The following is a 20,399-nucleotide window of genomic DNA, read 5'->3' as shown; positions in this document are numbered from 1 at the left end:
GAGTTTGTCAGCTAAGACGCGGAAACACGAAGTAGAGTGAGCTTTCGTGAACAAATCAACAATCTGAACCGATGAGGGAACATAAGGCAATGCGATCGTACCAAACTATAAATGATGGCGAGTGACATGACAATCAAACTCAATATGCTTGGTTCGCTCATAAGAGACCGAGTTACGAGCAATCTCAATGGCACTCTGATTATCACGGTATAGCGACGTAGGATTATGAAGAGTGACACCCAGATCAACAAGTAACCAGCGTAACCCAACAATTTCACATGTAATCTCGGGCATAGCGCCATACTCAGCTTCAGTGAAAGAGCGAGAAATGACATCCTACTTCTTGCTCTTCCAAGAGATGAATGAATTTCTACGAAAAACTCAGAATTCAATGGTGGACTTGCGATCCGTAGGATCACCAGCCCAATCAGCATTAGAGTATGCACGCAGCTCTAACAACAATGAGGAAGGAAACAGTAGACTCTGAAACAGAGTACCACCAAGATACCTGAGAATGCAAAGAACGGCAGCCCAATGAATTGTGGTAAGAGCAGTGAGAAACTGACAAAATGAACAACATGCGCAATGTCGAGACGAGTAACCGTGAGATAAACCAAGCTTCTTACTACCGTGCGATATAGACTAGGATTGGGCATATGAGACCCGTCAGATGGAGAGTAGCGAGCATTGGTTTCAAGTGGAGCATCAACAGTCCACGTTATCAGTGAGACGAGCTTGCAAAAAAAGATCTGATATATACTTTGACTGAGATAGAAGATAGCCATTCGGGGAGAAAGCCACCAGAATACCCAAAAAGTAACGCAATGAACCCAAATCTTTCATAGCAAAGCACTGAGCCAAGTTAGACTTCAACGATTCAATCTCATCATAATCATCACCATCACTGGTAATAATCATATCATCAACATACAATGACAGAAGGATACCATAGAGAGTAAACGCGATGGCGAACTTCTCAAACAAGTTCGGAGAGCTTGTTTGAGACCATAGAGAGCTTTGTGCAGCTTACACACATGACCGAATTGGTGCGCAACACCCGGGGGGGTGTCATGTAGACCTCCTTGTGAAGATCACCATTCAAGAAAATATTCTTCACATCCATCTAAGATATCTTCCACCGATGAACAGAAGCCACAGCGATCAGAGTACAGATCGTCGTCATCTTTGCAACCGATGCGAAAGTCTCTTCGTGATCCAAGCCATACTCATGTGAATAGCCTTTTGCAACAAGGCGGGCCTTGTACCGCTTCTCTATAGGACAAAGGCTTAGACAAAGAGTGAAGAGACACGAGAAAGGAAGCAAAAGAGATAGAGTATGAAGAATAGGCAAAGTTGAAAAGTTTAGTGGACTTATGAGGACGAGAAGACTGACGTAGAGGGAACCAAGGTATCAATGGGTATAGTCTCATCGGTGTCAACATCATAGATAATATCAAACAGATAATTAAATAAACATAATAACCATAATACTTATATTAAACATAATACGATAATACATAAGTATCAAAAGTGGTTATATGATAAACCCGGGGTAATTTTTCGTTTTTTCTCAATTCAAACTTCGAATCTCACAACGACTCTTTTATATTGATACAAGCTCCTGGTTTTACGTATATTTACAGGAGTTAGTTTAGGAGCGTAGATTACGGAAGAGGTTCAACAAGATACTATTATAGAAGAGGTTGATCCCGGGTGAGTTCTCATTAGTCCATAGATCAAGAGATACACGCCCGACCTTTGTCTTCCATTACGTCATTCACATCACCGCCTTGCTCTTCTCTACATTACCAATTGTCATAAAACTATAAGTCGATTGACTCAACAAGTGGGAGTCTAACCTAGGAAAGAAAAGCAACTAATGCCATGTGATATCATGTGACGTGCAAACAAGCACATAAGAATGCAGAATGAGCATTAGATGCAGCTAGACTCTAGGACTAGAGCATGACTGACGCATGACGTCACACTCTATCTACATACTTGCCGCTCTGCAAGATCGTACATCTTCTCCTGCTACGATCTCCAGAACGACAAGAAGCCAACCTCGGACCTCGAGCAGCGGTCTTACGGCGGCCTAAGTGTTTTAGAATTTATGGGATCCACTAGTGGTATCATCTCCATCTGACGTTGGCACAAGTGTGCCGCCTTGGCACGACAATGATTTCACTCGAGGCGACTGCTCATTGATGAATGGGTTCACTCTAGGCGGCTGCCCATTACCATCGGGTTCGCTCGTGGCGACTGCCCGTTATCGTTGGGTTCGCTCGAGGCGACTGCCCGTTGTCGTTGGTTCGCGCGAGGCGGCTGCCCAATGTTATCAGGTTAACTCCAAGCGTCTTCTCGTTGTTATCGGGTTCACTCCCAGTGTCTACCCGTTGCTATCGGGTTTGCTCCAAGCATCTTCCCGTACTGTTGGGTCCTCCCCAGTTTTGAGTACTCAGCGCCATCCAGATCGGTATGGTCCTCAATACAAGTCAATGACTTGTAGGTACCACCGACAACAGTTCATTATGGTTTGGGTACTCCGCAGCACTCGGAGTACACACATATGCTACCCACAGGAGAGCGACTCGGGATAAACCCTGGAAGAAATATCATTTCCCTTTTATGCTCGTTAGTGTTTTAAGTTGAAGACTCGGGACGTGACTCCCGGTACTTATACCCTCGATTCGAATCCGAGAGCTGATCATTACTTTCTTGTCTCCCTCGTTCTAACGAGTCAACGCAGAACTTAAGGGATAATTATATCACGTATCAGAGGCTGGGTCTCACAAATCTATGTTTGAACTTATCGGGCAAACCCGAACTAAGTTTTCAAGAAAAGCGGTTGAATCCTTAATCTTTGAGATTATTTTGTTTTTAAGGCTTTCACTTATTCTTGTTTACTAACACGTAAAACGCACGTAAACAGGGTTATTCCCTTGGTAAGTAGTTGACTTAGGTCTCCGCACTTACCCGGAATAGCTCGTCGGCAAACTCGTTGACTTGAGGAGTTGTCTCGATTCACGCGCTTCTCGAGACTCTTGGCACATCCTGAAACGTCGAGAGAACTAGAATCCGAAGTTGAAACTTCCTTAGTTATTCGATTCGAAAATGTTGAAGAGATTAAGGTTCGTTGTCGGGATTCGTTGCGAGTCGGTTCGGGGTTCGAGAATTTAATTTATAACTTTCCCGATCTGTCGGAAATTAATCTTATTTAAGACCCGTATGCTTTCGTACCGAAGAAATAGTACGAAACAAAATCCAACAATTATTTTTAACGAGTCTCAAATAAATAATTAATCCGAAATCATACAAACTGAAAATTCCAAAATAATAATTGAAATTAAATTTCCGAACGTTTTTAAAATAAATAATGCACAATAATTTAAAATAAATCCAAAAATTAGATCGATGATCTAACTTAAGAGTTCTAAACACTACAAAACGATTAAACTCACGAGTTAGACCGAGATCGACTCTTTACTGAAGTCTTTATTTTTCGGTTTCGAGGCTTTTGATTGCGCCGGCTCTTGCTCGTCCCGACTCGATCTGTGAATAACTGTGAAATTCAGAAAACGAGCATCGAGTCAATTTCACAATCCAAATTCAAATTCGAATCCTAACATTCAAATTCTCGGTCTCACTTCGAGATCCGAGAGATTCCCGACCTAAACGACGAACCAATCTCAAACAACTAACAATTTTCAAATCAAACCGAAAACGAAACAACCAAATCAAACCAATTCTCAAATCAAGACGAACGTAACGTAATTCATTATCTCAGACTCAATGTTCACCTCTGTTCGGGCCGAGTTTCAAACAAACGAGTGATTCGACTCAAAATCCAGCTGAAATCAACCCGAAACATAACAACCCCAAATCAAGTTTCATCCAAACAGATCATAATTAAATCAACAGATCCAACATTTCATAAATCAAATCTCATAACCAACATACACAGAAAAACAGCCTCGGCCCGAAACATCAACGAGAAAAAACTTTCAAACAATCGAATCATCACTGAACTACACCACAACTTAACCTAACGATCTCAGATCATCAACAACAACAACAATAACAGCAATAATTCTGCACCAAATCATCACACGAGCCTTGCCGAAGAATCTCAAAAATCCAACTTCCAAACACACGGCCAAAACAATTTCAAACACCAAATTCGTCCAAATAAAAAACAACTTTGAGGAATCACTCTCAAACACAAATCCGAGCCCTAACTCACATTCACAATTCAAAAGACATCAGATCAAATTCGGCCAAAAAAAATCAGACTAAGAACAAGCCATTTTCGGAATTAAAGCAGCAAAACTCATAAATCAATTCCAATTTATAATTCCGAGCACAAGTCAACATAATTCGAGTATAACAATAGTCCAAAAACACCTCAATTTCACAAATTAAAGTGAGAAATTGAAAGCCCCAATCCTTGAACAAGGAACCCTAATTTCGGATTCCAAATTTGGCGAAAAAGCAATTTCTTACCTAATTTGGTGAAATTAGTGCTCTCTGGTGCTCATTCTCTCTGTTTCCAGCGATTATCCTCGGTCCGGTGTCCACGGCGGCCCGCGGTGGTCGTCTTTCTCAGTCGGAGCTCAGTGGCTTGAGCTGTCGGCCGAGCGCAGGTGAAGAAGAAAAAGAGCGAAGGAAGAAGACGAGGACGAAACAAGAAGATTGATAATGGCGGCTGGGTTGTTGCTGTTGTCGTTGTGTTGTTTTGTTGTTTTTTTTTTTTTTTTCGTTTTTCAAACTCTTCTTATTTCTCTCTTAATCCCTAAATTTTCATGGTATCAGAGCCATCTTCTCCATCCATGAATTTTTTGGCGAGCCAGGCTACATTTTTCGCTCGTACAGTCGGTATTTTCGTCTCTTTTCTTGATTTGTGGATGTTGTAATTGGTTGGATGATTATTCAGTCCTTTGACTTGGTGCTGTTTGGATGCGTTGGTGATTGCGATTTTGGATTTTGATGTGAAGGTTTCTCTCTGTTTGTTTGAGTTTCGTTTTTGGAGTGTTTTGATTGATGTTTTTAATATGACGGATCGTAGAGATGATTTCCTTCAGACGATTAGTGTTCAATTGGATGGAAATAATTACTCATAATGGAGTTATGTTATGAGAAGTTTTCTGCATGAAAAGTCTATGTGGAGTTACGTAACCGGTGTGCGGTCCAAGCCCTCTGATGAGAAGGTCGTTGATTATGCGACTTCAGTGGATGTTTGGAAGGTTGATAATGCGAAGATTATCACGTCGATTAACAATTCTGTTACCCACTCGATCGGTGCTTATTGGCGAAGTAGAGACTGTGACAGAGGTCTGGGAACATCTGGAGAGACTTTATACTCAGTCTAATTTTGCCAAGTAGTATCAATTGGAGATGGATATTCGTGCACTTCGGCAGAATGGTATGAGTATTCAGGATTTCTATTCTGTCATGTCCCCGTTGTGGGATCAGTTGCCATTGACCGAGTCGGCTGAGTTTAGGGTAGTGGTGGCTTACATCTCTCGGTGCGAAGAGTAGTGATTAGTTCAGTTTATGATGGCACTTTGTGACAACTTTGAGGGATTGTGTAAGTGCGATTCTTCACTGCGGTCTTTTTCCTTATGTTCTGTGGTCAACGAGCTACTGGCGGAAAAGGTTCGTCTCAAGTCTAAAATTGACAATGAGATTCCAACACCCTCAAAGCATGATGTCCTTGCTGCCCCATATCGTTCGTCCGGTGGTAGTGCGCCAAAGTCATTGATGACAATCCCTCCGGATAACTATGCCTTTTGTAAGCAGAAGGGACGTTGAAAGACTGTGTGTCCACTCTTTTTAAGCAGAGACAAAACGCAGCACCAACAACGACCACCCCACTAACAACGCCCACCCTAGCCTCAACAATGCCCGAAGGTTCCGTGGGCACCTCGTCCGACGACTCCGTGGGCACCCCGTCCAATGCCTCCATTGGCACCTTAGTTCGCCTACGATGTTGCTGCCGACAATTTGTAGATCTGTACATGTTTGAGCAGTTCCAACAGTTCCTTGCCTCGCAATCTCATGCCATGTTCGCCTCTTCCTCAAAACTTTTGTCCTCATCATCAGTCCCAGGTATACCATCCTCCTTGTGAATACTTGTTTCAGGTGCCTCCAACCATATGCCCTCTCACTTTTCATCTTTTGTGTCATTGTCTCGTCATTTATCTCTTCCCATTATGACTGTTGATGGCACCCTTATGCCGTTAGAGGATGTTGAGACTGTTGTGACATCTCATATTTTGCTTCCTGATGTCTATTATATCCATAGTCTTGCTATGAATCTTGTGTATGTTAGTCAATTGTGTGATTCCGGTTTTTTAGTCACGTTTTCTTCTTCCACTTATTGTGTTCAATATCCGCGATCTCAAATGGTGATTGAGATAGGTCGTAAACAGGGGGGACTCTATGTCTTGGATGAACTCAAAGTATCGGAGGTGGCTGCCTCTAGTGTAGATTTATCTTCTTTTCGTTTGAGTCGTTTGTCGTCTGACGTTTATTTGTGGCATTTTCGTTTGGGTCATGTTTCATCGTCTCGTTTGCGTTTTTTAGTTCCTGCGGGAGCTTTAGGTTCTTTGAACTCCCATATTATTTTTTGTTGCAGTGGTTGTAAATGTAAAGTATAACTTTTGAATCACTCGACTTGTAAATTCAAGTTTGATAAACGAGCTTCCGTTGTTACAATTAAATTCTTGAGTGAATTATGGACATAAAAGTTTATCGAATTAATTTAAAATATTTTAAGGTAATGAAAAATCTCGGAATAAATAAAACATTTATCGAATTCGTCTCGAATAATAAATTAAGTCAAAATTAATTCAAAAGTATGATTTTCATATATGTGTTGTTACAAAAAACTCTTAATGAAATATCTTTTTTTTTATTTAATTTTGTTATTTACTTAATGGTTGCAAAAATAAAGTTAGAGATCATTTTTCGTTTGGTATGTAAAGTTAAACAAAAAAAACATGAAATCTGAAAAGAAAAGAAAAAAAAATAAAAATAAAAATAAAAATAATAGTTTGAAAATTTTCTTAAGTTCTTTTGAATTTTATTGACATTTTATCTTTTTACTGACATGAATGTCAATAAATCTTCAAACGATTCTGAAAAAGCTTTTGAAGATTTATTGACATCGTTGTCAATAAATTTTATGCATGTCAATAAATTTTCAACAGACCAAATTCTTTGAAGATTTATTGACATCCATAAAATTTATTCACATCGATGTCAATAAATCTTCAAAGAATTTTCCAGAATCGTTTGAAGATTCCTATTCTTTCTCTCTCTTTCTCTTCGCCTCCACGTCAATTCCTATTCTTCTCTGTCATGATTTCTTCTTCTTCTTCTTCTTCTTCTTCTTCTTCTTCTAATCTTCTCCACCCAAAATCACAAAGAAACACCAAAACCCAAACCTTAAAGTAAAACGGAGAGAGGCACGAAACGAGATTGATTTCGGATGTGTAGTTGTTGATTTTCGTTTAGTTTGCTTGAATTATTTTTTTCCAAGTTTCCAAAAATAAAAATCGTAAGGGATTATTCCTAAACTATGACCTCCACACTAATTTAGGACCAAAATCCAATATGTATAATTTAATCCAAAACTATGACGACACTTTTAGTGAAATTATGTGTCTACCCTTTATCATTTTTCTTTGTTTTTTCATCTTATTTCTCTTCAAAAAAAAAAACAAAACAAAAAAAAACTAACCCACGTTATCAGAAACCCTAAGGTCGCTAACCCTACGCGACGAAGAGAAAGCTTACCAGGATTTTTTTTTTAAATCTGAAAAAACTGGGAAAAAGAAAAATCTTCGAATTCGTTTAAAGATTTATTGACATTTGTGTCTTTTTTTTACACCAATGTCAATAAATATTCATAGGATTTTCCCATAATCGTTTGAAGATTTATTGATATCGATGTTAAGAAAAAGACAACGATGTCGATAAATTTTCAAGGGTAATTTAGCAAAATAGCCAATTTAAACGTTGAGAATTGCTAAATAGCCAAGGTTTGGTAAATAGTAAGTAAATAGCCATTTTTATATATTTACAAACGTAAATATCGAGTAAATAGCCACTGTCATATTAAGCCACGTCATCATTTATGGCTATTTACTTAATATTTACAAAACCTTGGCTATTTAGCAATATCAAACGTTTAAGTTGGCTATTTTTCTAATTTTTTGAATTTTCAATGATTTCCCATGTTTTCAAAAAAATTTACAGACTTTTCAGAATTCTAAGAATCGTTCTTGAGCATGAAGTCACTGAAGAGAGAGAGAGAGAGAGAGAGAGAGAGAGAGAGAGAGAGAGAGAGAGAGAGAGAGAGAGAGAGTAAATAAAACGAAAATAAAAAGAAAAATGTTTTATTGATGGTATTTTGTACAAAAAATGCAAGGTAGTCATAGTTTAATATTAAATTAGATGTATTGGATTTTGGTCTTAAACTAGTGTGGAGGTCATAGTTTAGGAATAGTTTCAAATCGTAATGTCGACAATGTCAATAAATCATGTAAATTATTGACAATCATGTAAATAAACTAGACAAACGAAATATAAAAGAAAAAATATTTTATTGAGGGTAGTCTTGTACCAATAAATATAAGGAAGTCATACTTTTTTTTTATTAATTTTGACATACTAGATTTTGGTCCAAAAGTATTGTAGATAATAGATATCATAGTTTATGAATAATCTCAAGTTTAAACTGGAAAAATGAAATATTAACAGGTGCTATAGTTTGACTCAAGCCCAATTCTTTAGTTACGATAGTGACGTGTGAAGTGTGAAGTTCATAACATGATCAAGAAGTCCAAGCTACACAACACATAAAAGAGTAAATGAGCAACATAAAAAGATTCTTATCACTTTAATTTAGTCAGGGTATCTTATATTGAAGTTCAATAATCAATACTAAATGTAGTTTCTTCAATGACAATGTCCATAAAATTAAGAGATTTGTAACTAATTAGGCCACTTTAAACATGTGATTTTGGATCTAGCCTATATTTGACAATTTTTAGGGATATAGCCAAATGGCTTATGTGGCAATAATTAAGGTCTGATTTGCCATTTTATTTATTAATAAGGAAAAATGGTATGAAATAGTCAATTTAAACTATGACTTTTGCAAAATAGTCATAGTTTCATTAGGTATAGCAAATTAGCCAATTGAGAGTACTACGACTTTTAATCTTGCCTCGATTAATTTTAATCCGGCATTCATAAAGCTTACATTATGTCTTTATAGTTCGCGGAATTAAATTTAATCCAACCTAGATTAATCTTACTTTGGCTAGTTTGCTTATAGTTGACAAACTATGGCTATTTTGCAAAAGCTTAAGTTCTATTTGGCTATATAGCCGCTTGAGCCTATTACTAAAATTCGTCACTTTATCTCTCCTATTTTTTTTCAAATAATTTTTTTTTGCATCAAAACTTCAAAAATTCGTATCTTTCTCATATGAACTCGAAATTGAGTGATTTCAGATCCTACAAATTCGTGGCGTCGAGATCTTAAAAAATAGACCTATTGTGTTTGATGAAAAATTATATTTATGTCGATAATTTTAAAAAAATTCAGTTATTTCCATATTTAAGGTAGTAACGTGATTTTTCTACATCTATGGTATTAAACATGATTTTTCATCAAACACAATGGATCTATTTTTGAAGATCTCGGCGTCACGAATCAATAGGTTTGGAATCACTTAATTTCGAGTTCATATGAGATAGATATGGTTTTTTGAAGTTTTTATGAAGAAAAAAAAAAACTAGAGAGAGAAAATGACGAATTTGTTAATAAATAAGGACAAATCAGACTTAATTATTGCCGCATAAAAATGTTGGCTATTTCCCTAAAGTTGTGAAACGTAGGCTAAAAATAAATTTTATAGTTTCATTTTGACTATTTTGCTACACTGCCCTAAAGTTAAACCACCCTATGATTGCAAATTTAGTTTTACGTCATAAAATGTGTAATATTCGAATTTATTACTGAATGAGATATATGTAATCAATTAACTTTCGCAGTTAAATAAAATAGATGGATATTTCTTTTTCCCTTACTTTCATAGCAGTAGTTCTAGGCAGCTTCATTTGGATATGATTTACCTGGATTGAACGGCTTTAATTATGTTTATAGACAAAAGAGATCATAAAGTCCCGAAGACAAGGATAAGTAAGAGTAGAGTATATCTTGATTTCATTCATTTAACAATACTATACTATATAATTTTGTGCATCGACCATAGTTGAGTATTTGACAATAAAATATTGTACCTTTTATCAAAATAAAAAAAGTTGCGAAAAGAGAGAATATTATTCATCGACACTCTCAAGCTTTTAATCGTGCATATCACTCACTTTAAAAGTCATAGAATTTACCGAACCTTTTTAATTTGCCTGTAACGTACACTTTAGTGTTAGTTTTATAGTAATATAGCATGGATGGAATTAAATTAATTTGCATGACAAATCGACAATTGGAAAACAATTATTAGCAGCTACAAATATATTAGTGAAAGTACCTGATAAAAGCATCCAATAGTGGGAAATATTATCCTAAAGAACATTACAATAATACAATAATAATGGATGATAAATTTATAATAATAGAGAATAGAGACATAATAAGAAAATAAAAAATTAAACAATTAAAAAAAAACAGGGAAGAGAGACAGGCAGGCAAGCAAAGGCAGATGGCAGATACGATGATGTGACCCCAAACCCAGTTTCACATGTTTCTCTTTCTCTCACTGTTTTATTTTTTTTATAATATATAATATTCTACAAAGCCTCAAGTTTGACGTTTGACCAAGAAAACGACAAATTTCGAAAGATCTCTTTTTCCTTTCTCTTCTCAAACCCCCGGACCCAGATATTATATCAAATTCAGAAATTCCATTTATTATCTTTTGGGTGTACTGATGTAATATTACCAAACAATTGATAATATTTTTATAATAATGAGTATAATGTTAGACCACCTCTAACACATCTTTACTTTAGAGATAAACCATCTTCATTTTTTCATTTTTTTTAGATGTGGCATATTAATCACAATTACATGTTAAATTAACACTGCAAACACAAGTTACAATATTGACCAATATTACATGATTTAGTACATGAATATTAAGTTAAAAGAGCATAAATCATCCACCTATAAAGAAACATTCATTTATGCAGCCCATGTAGCTCGAAGTCAGAACCTCTCAATTGAACTATGTGTGAGCTTCATTTGAAGATAAAATGAATAAATGTTCTTCAAATTCGAAGATATACTATTTATGATATATAATTTTTTCTTCAGAAAATTAGGAAAATAGCCAATTTAAACGTTTGACATTCCTAAATAGCCAACATTTGGTAAATCTTAGGTAAATAGCCGTAAATAATGACGTGGCCTATTATACGGGGGTGTCTATTTATCTAAGATTTACGTCTGTAAATACATGAAAATGGTTATTTACCTAACGTTGACTATTTAGCAATATCAAACGTTTAAATTGGCTATTTTCCTAATGGATCCCTTTTTTTTAGAACTTAATGATTGTAAAAATTATAAATATTACTCCAAATTAAAATTATAATTATAATTTTATATTTTGTGTGTATTATATGTTTCTAATTTTATATGTATTAATTTGTGTTACTGTAATATATAAAAAAAAAAATGTTTGGCAAATTTGTAAAATATAAGAATAGTAATGAGTTAAAACTAAAGTGGAAAAAAATATAATTATAATTTTTTTGAAGAAGACGTAAATAGAGATGAATTGGAGATAAAAATAAAAAAATAAAAATAAAAATAAAAAATAATAAAAAAAATTCTATTTGTTAATGCACGGATATAAAATTGAGACGGAAAAAAAAATGCATTAAAGATGGCTCATATCCTATGTAGAGATGAGAATTATATAAAGTACATGTTATCAATGAAATGATCAGCTTGAATCAGTTAGCCTCACAAGCTCACTCGCAAGGCTTTTATAACAAGATGATTTATATATTCTAATAATATATATATATATATATATATAAACATAACAATCTAAATATATAGTTTAATTACAATTTAAGCAATGTTACGAGCATAAATATTTCGAATGGACACATGGACGTACTAAATGTATGAGCAAAGAGCTCTAAGGGGGAAAAGAAATCATAAAAGACGAGTTACACATCTTAAGCAGTCACAATCAACTTTTTGTTGCCTCGCACCGGAAGATTTATATAATGACGGAGATACAAGTAGAGATTTTGTTACTGAACTACTGCCAAGACCCGATTGCATCCGAGCCTCTCATTCTGTCCGAACCGCTTTTGTCGTGACCTCTTGATCACTGCTCGCAGTTTGGCTTCATAATCACTATCATCGTCTGAATCGTCATTGTAAACGGTTTTATTCAAAGTATTGTGAATCGTTGATTCCGAGGTATGCTTATGCTTCTTGTTTTAAATGTTACCAATGAGTAAAACTTGCATCTCCACCATTACCTCAAGAGGGACTTTATCACACATCATCACGTTTTTCCGAGAGTCCAAATTTGACGGTTGATTTTTCACTCTGGTGATGACGCCGCCTCAAATAATGACCGTAGAAATTACAAGAGTGCACATTGGCTTTTCTAGGAACGAGCATACAATACATCCTTACTGGACAGGGGCACCATTCTTCAAATCTACAAATTTACAAATTAACGTAGCAATTAACAGAACACTCAAGTCAATATTATAACAATCTATAAATCAACATTAAACAAAATACCATCACTATAATAAAAAGTTAACAACATATCATTTATTAAAAAATATATTACATTCGAATTTAACAAAGAAATTAGAATTTTTTTTTTATATATAAACTCATATAAATGGAAATAAACATGTTACAAATCAATAAATTAAACCTAAACATAAAAAAACCAACAAGAGCACTCATCAAAAACTACAAAAATTTTTGGATATTACAAATAAATTTAAAAAAAAATTGATACAAACTCAGATTAGTGACAATAGTTATATTACAAACTAAAAAATTAGACTTTAACGTCAAATATCCACAAGAACACTCATCAACAACTCTAAAATTTGGGGCCTTAACAAAAAAAACCAAAGAAAATTTGGATACAAACTCAGATTAATGGAAATAATCATGTTACATTAAGAAATCGAACTTAAACATCAAAAACCAACAAGAAACTCATAAAAAAAAACACATACTTTCTTTAAACCCACAAATGTTGTTGAAATCCAGACCCTTACACAGCAATGATTCGATATCAGGTTGTTAGAAAGTTGAAGGATTCCACGTAATTTGACGGTAAACAGTTAATATTGTTCTCAGCCCCACCGAGAAGCAAACCCTAGAATCCGTAATTCTTTTTAACTTTTGGTCCCGATTTTCGTTTAAATACCATGGTTTTTGGAAGAAAAAAAATCATTGAATCAAGTCGGGTTTCATGAACCGGGAACCGGACCACTTTCCACCCGACTTACCACAATTCCTAGGAAAAGACACGATTTTATACGAACTGGTGTCGGGACTCCTCAAAACTCTAATTCCCGTCCGATTTTTTCGACATGTCAATCCTTGCCATAAAGTAAGGACTGAAATCACATAGCATAACAAAAAAAGATTGAATACATTTGTTATTTATGTAAAAAGTGATCGTGGGTGTTCGATCGCCATTCTGATTTTGGTCAAACGCTTTTTTTAGTCTTGATTTAAACTAAATTTTTCGATTTGAAATAAATAAATAAGTAATATTTTAATAATACTTATTTTCCACGGCAAACTTGATATTTTTGCAGTGAACTGAAAAAATAGAGAACGTTACACTCATAATTTTTTTTTTCTAAATTGTACCGTCATGTTTTGTCCGCTTACAAAATCGAAACTAATTATTTTAACGCCATCGGAACATGATACATAGTGGGTGTCCTTTGAGCAGTTGGAACCTAAAATACTGACCCCTACGGTTTCGACACCCAAATTTAATAAAACCAGTTCAACAAATATTTAACGTGCCCATGTATCCATATTAATATCAAACCGAATCGTTAGGTAAATGTTAGAGTAAAAAAAATAGTAATGGAGAATCAACGAAAAAATAGAAGGGATAATTTCATTCACTCGTGCTCATCATGTTGAACATGTCACCTATCAACATTACCCTCACATCCTTTTTTTTTTTTTTGGTTAACTTAACCCTCATATCCCTATTAGAGCATCTCCAATCATGATGCAAAATTTTGATCTAAAATGCATCTTTGCATCAGTGAACAGTGTTTTTCACTCCAACCCATCTCTATTTTACATCTCTTTAAAGAATATTATGGGTATATTCTTTCCCACTTGAATTTTCTTAAAATTACAGTTTTAAACCTATAATACTTTTATATTTAACAAATTTGCCCAAAATAATTATTTCTTTTCATATCACCAAATTTGTATATTCGATTTAATTGAATATTAAACAAAATACATAAACCAAAATATTACATTTAAGAAATTGAATATTGTTCCCACAAATATCTATCGGTGCCTTACGTAATGAAAAATGTGTGGTTTAAATTGTCTGTGTAGTTTCTTCAAAAAAAAAAAAAAATTTGTCTATGTAGTGTATTTGTGGTTTGATTGTATTAGTTTTTTTTTTTTTAATGCCTTTGTTATATTTATTTTAATTGTCTACGTAGTATTGTGAGTTAATTGTAGTATTTTTTGTTAATGTATGAGTTGTATTTAAATTGAAGTATTTTAGAATATATATTTATAATTTAAACAGTTTTATTAAAATATATATATCAGGGATAAAATTATAACTACAAATTCAAAAATAGGGTCAATAATAGAATTATTAAAATTATTAAAAGTTTTGGTATTAAAAAAAGGTTATACATCTATGAATAGTGGTGATCTATATTTGGATCACCACTATTGAAATAAGATGTAAATATAGAGAATGCATCAAATTATACATCATGATTGGAGTGAAATCTCTAAATCTTGATGCAAAATGCATCACCATCGGAGATGGTTAGTTGTTATTATTGTTGTAACAAAGTTTTGTTGTCAACAATCAAAATCTCCATATCATCCACTGTATGTATTGAGGAGAGACCATATTTTGAGTTTGCATTTGTGTTTGATTGATTCAAGATGAATGATAGTTCTGGTGAGAGCAGAATTGTTTAAATATTTTGATTCGTAATATTATGTAGAGAGAGAGAGAGTTGCAGAATCTATTCAGAGATCCCACAGTGTGTAAAACCACGTTCTCTCTCTGATTTCCTTTTCCTTCTTTTTAATTTAATCATTTTTCTCTTTTTAACCCCTTTTCATCAGTCTATTTATTTATTTTACTATTCCTTTTTTGTCAATGTTTATTAGGTCCCCTGCTGCAACGGTCGACAGGCTTTCTTTTTCAATTAATTTCTCTTTTTTCCTTTTCGGCTTATTTGTCTCCTACGCCTTCTTTCCCCTCTCTTCTCACTCCCACTTCTAACTTTACTATTTATTCATAACTAATTACTAGATCTATTCTCCAACTATTATTATACTAACATTATATACCCTAATAAATAATATACACAATATGATATGATATGATATGTTCCAAAAATATCGATATATTTAGTGCAAAAGTGAGATATGGGTGTGACCTGAAAATGGCAGTGTGATAACAATCAATTATGCACACACATAAACTGATACTCACCCATATCATGTCCATGAGACTCAAGAAGAAGAAAAATATCATGAGACCCATATCATTCACAACCACTCTACCCATAAAAATATAAAAAGAAGAAAAAAAATTGATTTTGGGTCCCCAAGAAGAAAAGACCAGGTCAAACCTAACTTGATTGATTCAATTCAAATTCAACAAAAAAAATCACAAAATCATGGGAAGAGTAAAACCCCATAGTCCAATCCAACTAACAAATTAAAAGCAAATTCTTTTATTTTATTATTGCTAGGCTCGTTTTTGTCTTTCGCACAAACACGAAATGACAAACGATTAGACATGAATGAAACTCGACGAAATATGAATGAATGAAATGAATGACTTCTCTCTCTACACAAGATTCTCCAACCGTAACGCTCCAATATTTTGTATTCATTTAATAATATTACACAGGCTGTGTAACAAAATAGTAAAAATGATAAATAAAGTTTGTCACGTGATGTGGCATTAAAAGAAAAGTCGCGCGGTGGGCTAATCCATAAACAACAGTATTAGTATTATTATTAGGACAATAAATGAGCATTCATTTGGTTTGAGTACTACAACAACGTATATACAAGTACATTATTTTCTTGACAGAGCGAAAATTTGAAAAGTACATAATTTCAGTGTGTTTTTTTTAGAAGTAGTGTTATTGATCAAGAATAATAAATGATATATTAACAATGCAAATGTAAATGTGATATTACATCATTTTAGAATAAATTTTAAAGAAATATTCATTTCTACTATTCATGACATTTGAATCCAAAATCTCTCAAGATAAGTGTGATATTACGACTAAACTAATTTAATTGCCACGTAATTTCAGTGTTATTATAATTTATTATCCCAAAACACTTGCCTTTGCTTTTGCTTTGCATTGTCTAGTTAGAGCAAACGACAAAATAGACCCACGTGGTCCACCACCATCCTTCCATTTAACCCTCATTTTTTTAATATAATTATAAAATAATAAAAAGCATAGCTGGCGGGTTCTGTTCTGTTTGATATTGTGGCGTCATTTCCCAAAACTTCCCACAAAGCAACAAATCAAAACCTTTTTTCCAGAAACAAAATTAAAAAAATAAAATAAAATATGATTCGCATAAAGAAACATACATAGATAGTGACAGATTAGATAAGCTCGAACACGCGCCAAGGTAGGCATCAACTTGGCCCCACTGACCTATACGCGCGTGATTCTCACGTGCCGTCTACGCTTTGTTCATTCCTGGTCGCCGGCGAGAGAAACAATAAAAAAAATGACGCGATTTCACTCTAACAAGTAACAAGGAACGAGCAATTAGAGAAGTTAGGCTTTCTTATGCTAATGCACTAAAACGCTGCGTATTTACATATCATCAAAATCTAATAAAGTGATAATTAAAAATTAAAATGATTATTGTTTTTCTCTTTTTCAAGTTGTTCGAGTGGTGGTGGACTTGGTTCTGCTGGTGAGATCGGATCTCTTCTGCGGCGCAGCGAAGAGCTGTCCGAATCCGACTCGGAGAGAACAGACCGGAACGTTCAGCACCGGAGTAACAACCCTAACTCCGCCGGAGTAAGATCGCTCCATCGGACGGTGATGCTTGTACCTCGGTCCGCCATTGCAGAAGCTGCTCGGACTACTCGAGCTTCTTTCCAAGCTCTGGAACACGATCTTCCCGGACGAGTTCATCCTCGGACTGTCCACGGAAACTCCTCTGCTCGCCGCCGCAGAAACCGCCGCTCTCCGCCGCACTGGACTCCGTCCGGATCGGACTGCCGCTCCTTCCGCCGGCGGTCGAGGATTTGCTGTTCTGTTAGGGTTCCGGCGGAGTGCGATCGCCGGTGGCTTGTCTGGAAAGTCGAGGGAGTGGCGCGGCATGTCGTCGTGGTCGTGGCCAGAGGAGGAAGAGGAGGAGAGAGAGAGCCGGGATGAGGAGATAGAGAGAGATTCGAAGCCGTCTGAGGAGGATGAGTCCTTGGAGGTCAGCAATGGCAGGACCAGAGACGAAGAGTCTGAGTACGACTTCGAGCTTCGGTGAAGGAAGTTCTTGATAGACTTTGACGACGACGAAGAAGAAGAAGAGCTAATCGACGTCGTCGTTTTGTGACTCTCGCCGATCTTGGAGCCAGGGTTATGGTTCGAGGTGTTATAGAGCTTCTTCAAGCCTAAAAGCTCTCTCCACCGGCTAGAACACCTCGGAGCCTTCGGAGAGAACAAGTACGGATCGTTTCCGGAGACGGAAGCGTCGGATCTCCGGCGAGATTTCACGGCGGCTATCGATTTCTCCGGCGATGCTGAAGCATCGTCAGGCTTGAGCGGGGAGAGGTGGAGCGGAACGAGCTTCCCGCCGGAGAAGAGCTCGTCAGCAGGGAGCATTGCGGAAGCAGGGTGATCGACAAGGAGGAACTCGAAATCTGCCGGATCCGGCGAGTTTTCCGGCAGATCTGCCGGAGAAGGAGCCGATGATGGTTTACCTCCGTCGGCATCGCGGCTGAATGAGAGCCTGGGGCTGAACCAGCCATAGGAAGAGTATGATGACGTGGCGGCGGTGGCCGTGGAAACTCCAATGTTGTTAACGCAAGCGGAGGCCATCAGAGAGAGGTCACTCACATCGGAGATCGAAATGTGATGCTGTGTGTGAGAGAGAGTACTGAGATTGAAGTGTTGTTAGGGTTTTGGCGAAGAAGAAGAAGAAGAAGAAGAGAAAGAGAAATGGAATTGTGATGTTGTCAAATGCAAAACAAAGGGTACGGGTACGGCCATATATAGAAAGTATATTAAATAAGCGAATCTTGATGGATATTATATATATTAATATCTTATCTTTTCTTTTCCCTCCCAAAAATTAAGTTGTATAAGAAAACAAAGGAAAAAGAAGTTCTAGTGTTCCTTCTCGTTACGTTCCCTATTTAACCCCGTGACAAATATTTTCTTATTTTATAACACATGGCTTTGTTACGCACAACTATTTTCCACGTTACACAGAAATACTTGTCCTGTTACCGGCCTAAAGCCTATGCGTATATCTTTATAATACCTTCAAAAGCCTACACATCATAATATATTATGTTGTCATTTTTGCTTATAAAAGGTATTTATTTATTCTTTATATATGTACACAATGAAAAAAAGTAATTTGAGAGTCAATATACAAAACCCGAGAGACGACATTGCTCTTGTTATCGAGTAGGCAAAAGTATTTGCGTTGATCCACTTTCAATTATAGGTTTGTAACTTTGTACTTGGTTTGTAAAGGGAAAGGGAAAGGGAAAGGGAAAGGGAAAGGGGAAAAGAAATTGGGCCCAAAATATAAACGCGACACACATCCAATACATAATGCCACACATTATAATACACACACACACTAACTAATCACATTTAAAAAGCAACAAAATTGAAAATACGACAATCAATCATAAATACATATATTAAGAAACATAAATGTATTTTAAACATTATTTACATTTTAAACATATATATCAACAATATTTACATTTTAAACCTATATATTAACATTATTTCTCTTTGGCTTAGAACTCCCTCAGTGGTCATCGTCGTCGTTTGTTTTGCTGCTCCGTTTTGGGGAGCATCATTTCGCTTCTATTTCCCGTCCCTCTCTACCCTTCCAATTCTCTTCATCTCTCTCTTTGACTTATCTAGTCTTTTCCTCTATTATGAGGATGACTCATGGTCAGTCCTGCGCATTTAGACAAGAAAAATTGGACGGGACAACGAAAATTGAACGGTCTGACGTCTACTTTTTTTTCCCTGAAATTTGGAATTTCCATATTACAAATAAATTAATATGTAGAAGTTGGATGGTCAACCTTTAAAAGTGAATAAATTGGTTGGACCCCATATTAAATTGGATGTCCAACTTTCCATGATAAATTTACTTTTTATTTTTATTTTTTGGAAAATTCTGGGCCATGTGATTTATAGCTGTTGTATATCTAACGATCATAATTTTTTGCCCTTTTATAACCGTTGAATCTTTTTTATTTGATCTTTTTATTTTTTTGTCGTCTTTTTCAAATTGTCCCGTAATTACATAAAAATTTCAAATAAATCCCTTAGTATAACATTTAAAATATATTTTTTTTTAAATATGGAACATGGGATATCCATATTCCAACCCAACTTTGTATGGAAAATAATTTAAAAAAATCCATAAAAAATTGGAATGAAGTCGTCTATCCCATAAAAAGTTGGGAATTTCTTTTATGGAATATGGACAATCTGTAATTCCAAATGTTCAAGAGTGCGATCATTCTCCTTGTGATTGATTGTACGATTTTTGTTATGGGTGTTTCTTTTTCAGGTTGACGATAAGCAATATCGATGTTTTCCTTATTGTTGATCAACACCGACTCTAGCTGGATCTCGGTGATGGAGCTCGCTTTCATTAGGGAAGGCCTCACTTTCAAGCTCGTCCAGAAAAAATCTCAGTTCTTCTGTGGATGTGAAAAGATGTGTGGATTGACACAGTGGAGGTGATTCGCAGAGGGATGGTGTTGGTTTTTTTCTTTTTATATTTGTTTTTATGTTGACATCTTGTGGTAGTTAAAGCAACTTGAATGCCTTTTGTAAAAGAGATGAATAAGTCACCTTCTTTCTAGTTTATTTGTGGAAATTTT

At 35.5% G+C, this 20,399-nt stretch overlaps 1 protein-coding gene and 1 long non-coding RNA gene across 2 annotated transcripts; both read right to left on the bottom strand.

The window, feature by feature from the left end:
* Nucleotides 1-3,326: 3,326 nt before the first annotated feature.
* On the bottom strand, nucleotides 3,327-4,758 carry LOC149401081 (uncharacterized). Its single transcript, XR_016296734.1, has 2 exons — nucleotides 4,504-4,758; nucleotides 3,327-3,562 (listed from the first exon to the last, which is right to left on the bottom strand). It is a non-coding gene; the product is annotated as an uncharacterized LOC149401081 (long non-coding RNA).
* A 12,091-nt stretch (nucleotides 4,759-16,849) lies between these two features.
* LOC149401080 (uncharacterized) lies at nucleotides 16,850-18,523 on the bottom strand. Its single transcript, XM_089612445.1, has one exon. The coding sequence runs from the start codon at nucleotides 18,352-18,354 to the stop codon at nucleotides 17,191-17,193; it is 1,164 nt and encodes a 387-aa protein (XP_089468571.1). The 5' UTR covers nucleotides 18,355-18,523; the 3' UTR covers nucleotides 16,850-17,190.
* Nucleotides 18,524-20,399: the final 1,876 nt, after the last annotated feature.

Source organism: Urtica dioica, chromosome 4, assembly GCF_054948205.1.
Source record: "Urtica dioica subsp. dioica isolate 48M chromosome 4, U.dioica_male_clone48M_v1_H2, whole genome shotgun sequence".
Taxonomy (NCBI): domain Eukaryota; kingdom Viridiplantae; phylum Streptophyta; class Magnoliopsida; order Rosales; family Urticaceae; genus Urtica; species Urtica dioica.
Note: the sequence above shows the minus strand (reverse complement) of the source record. Positions and strands in the feature narration are given on the sequence as shown.

What these genes read in the sequence shown, in the direction of transcription:
- LOC149401080 (XM_089612445.1), bottom strand. Translation starts at nt 18,354, where the DNA reads ATGGCCTCCGCTTGCGTTAACAACATTGGAGTTTCCACGGCCACCGCC.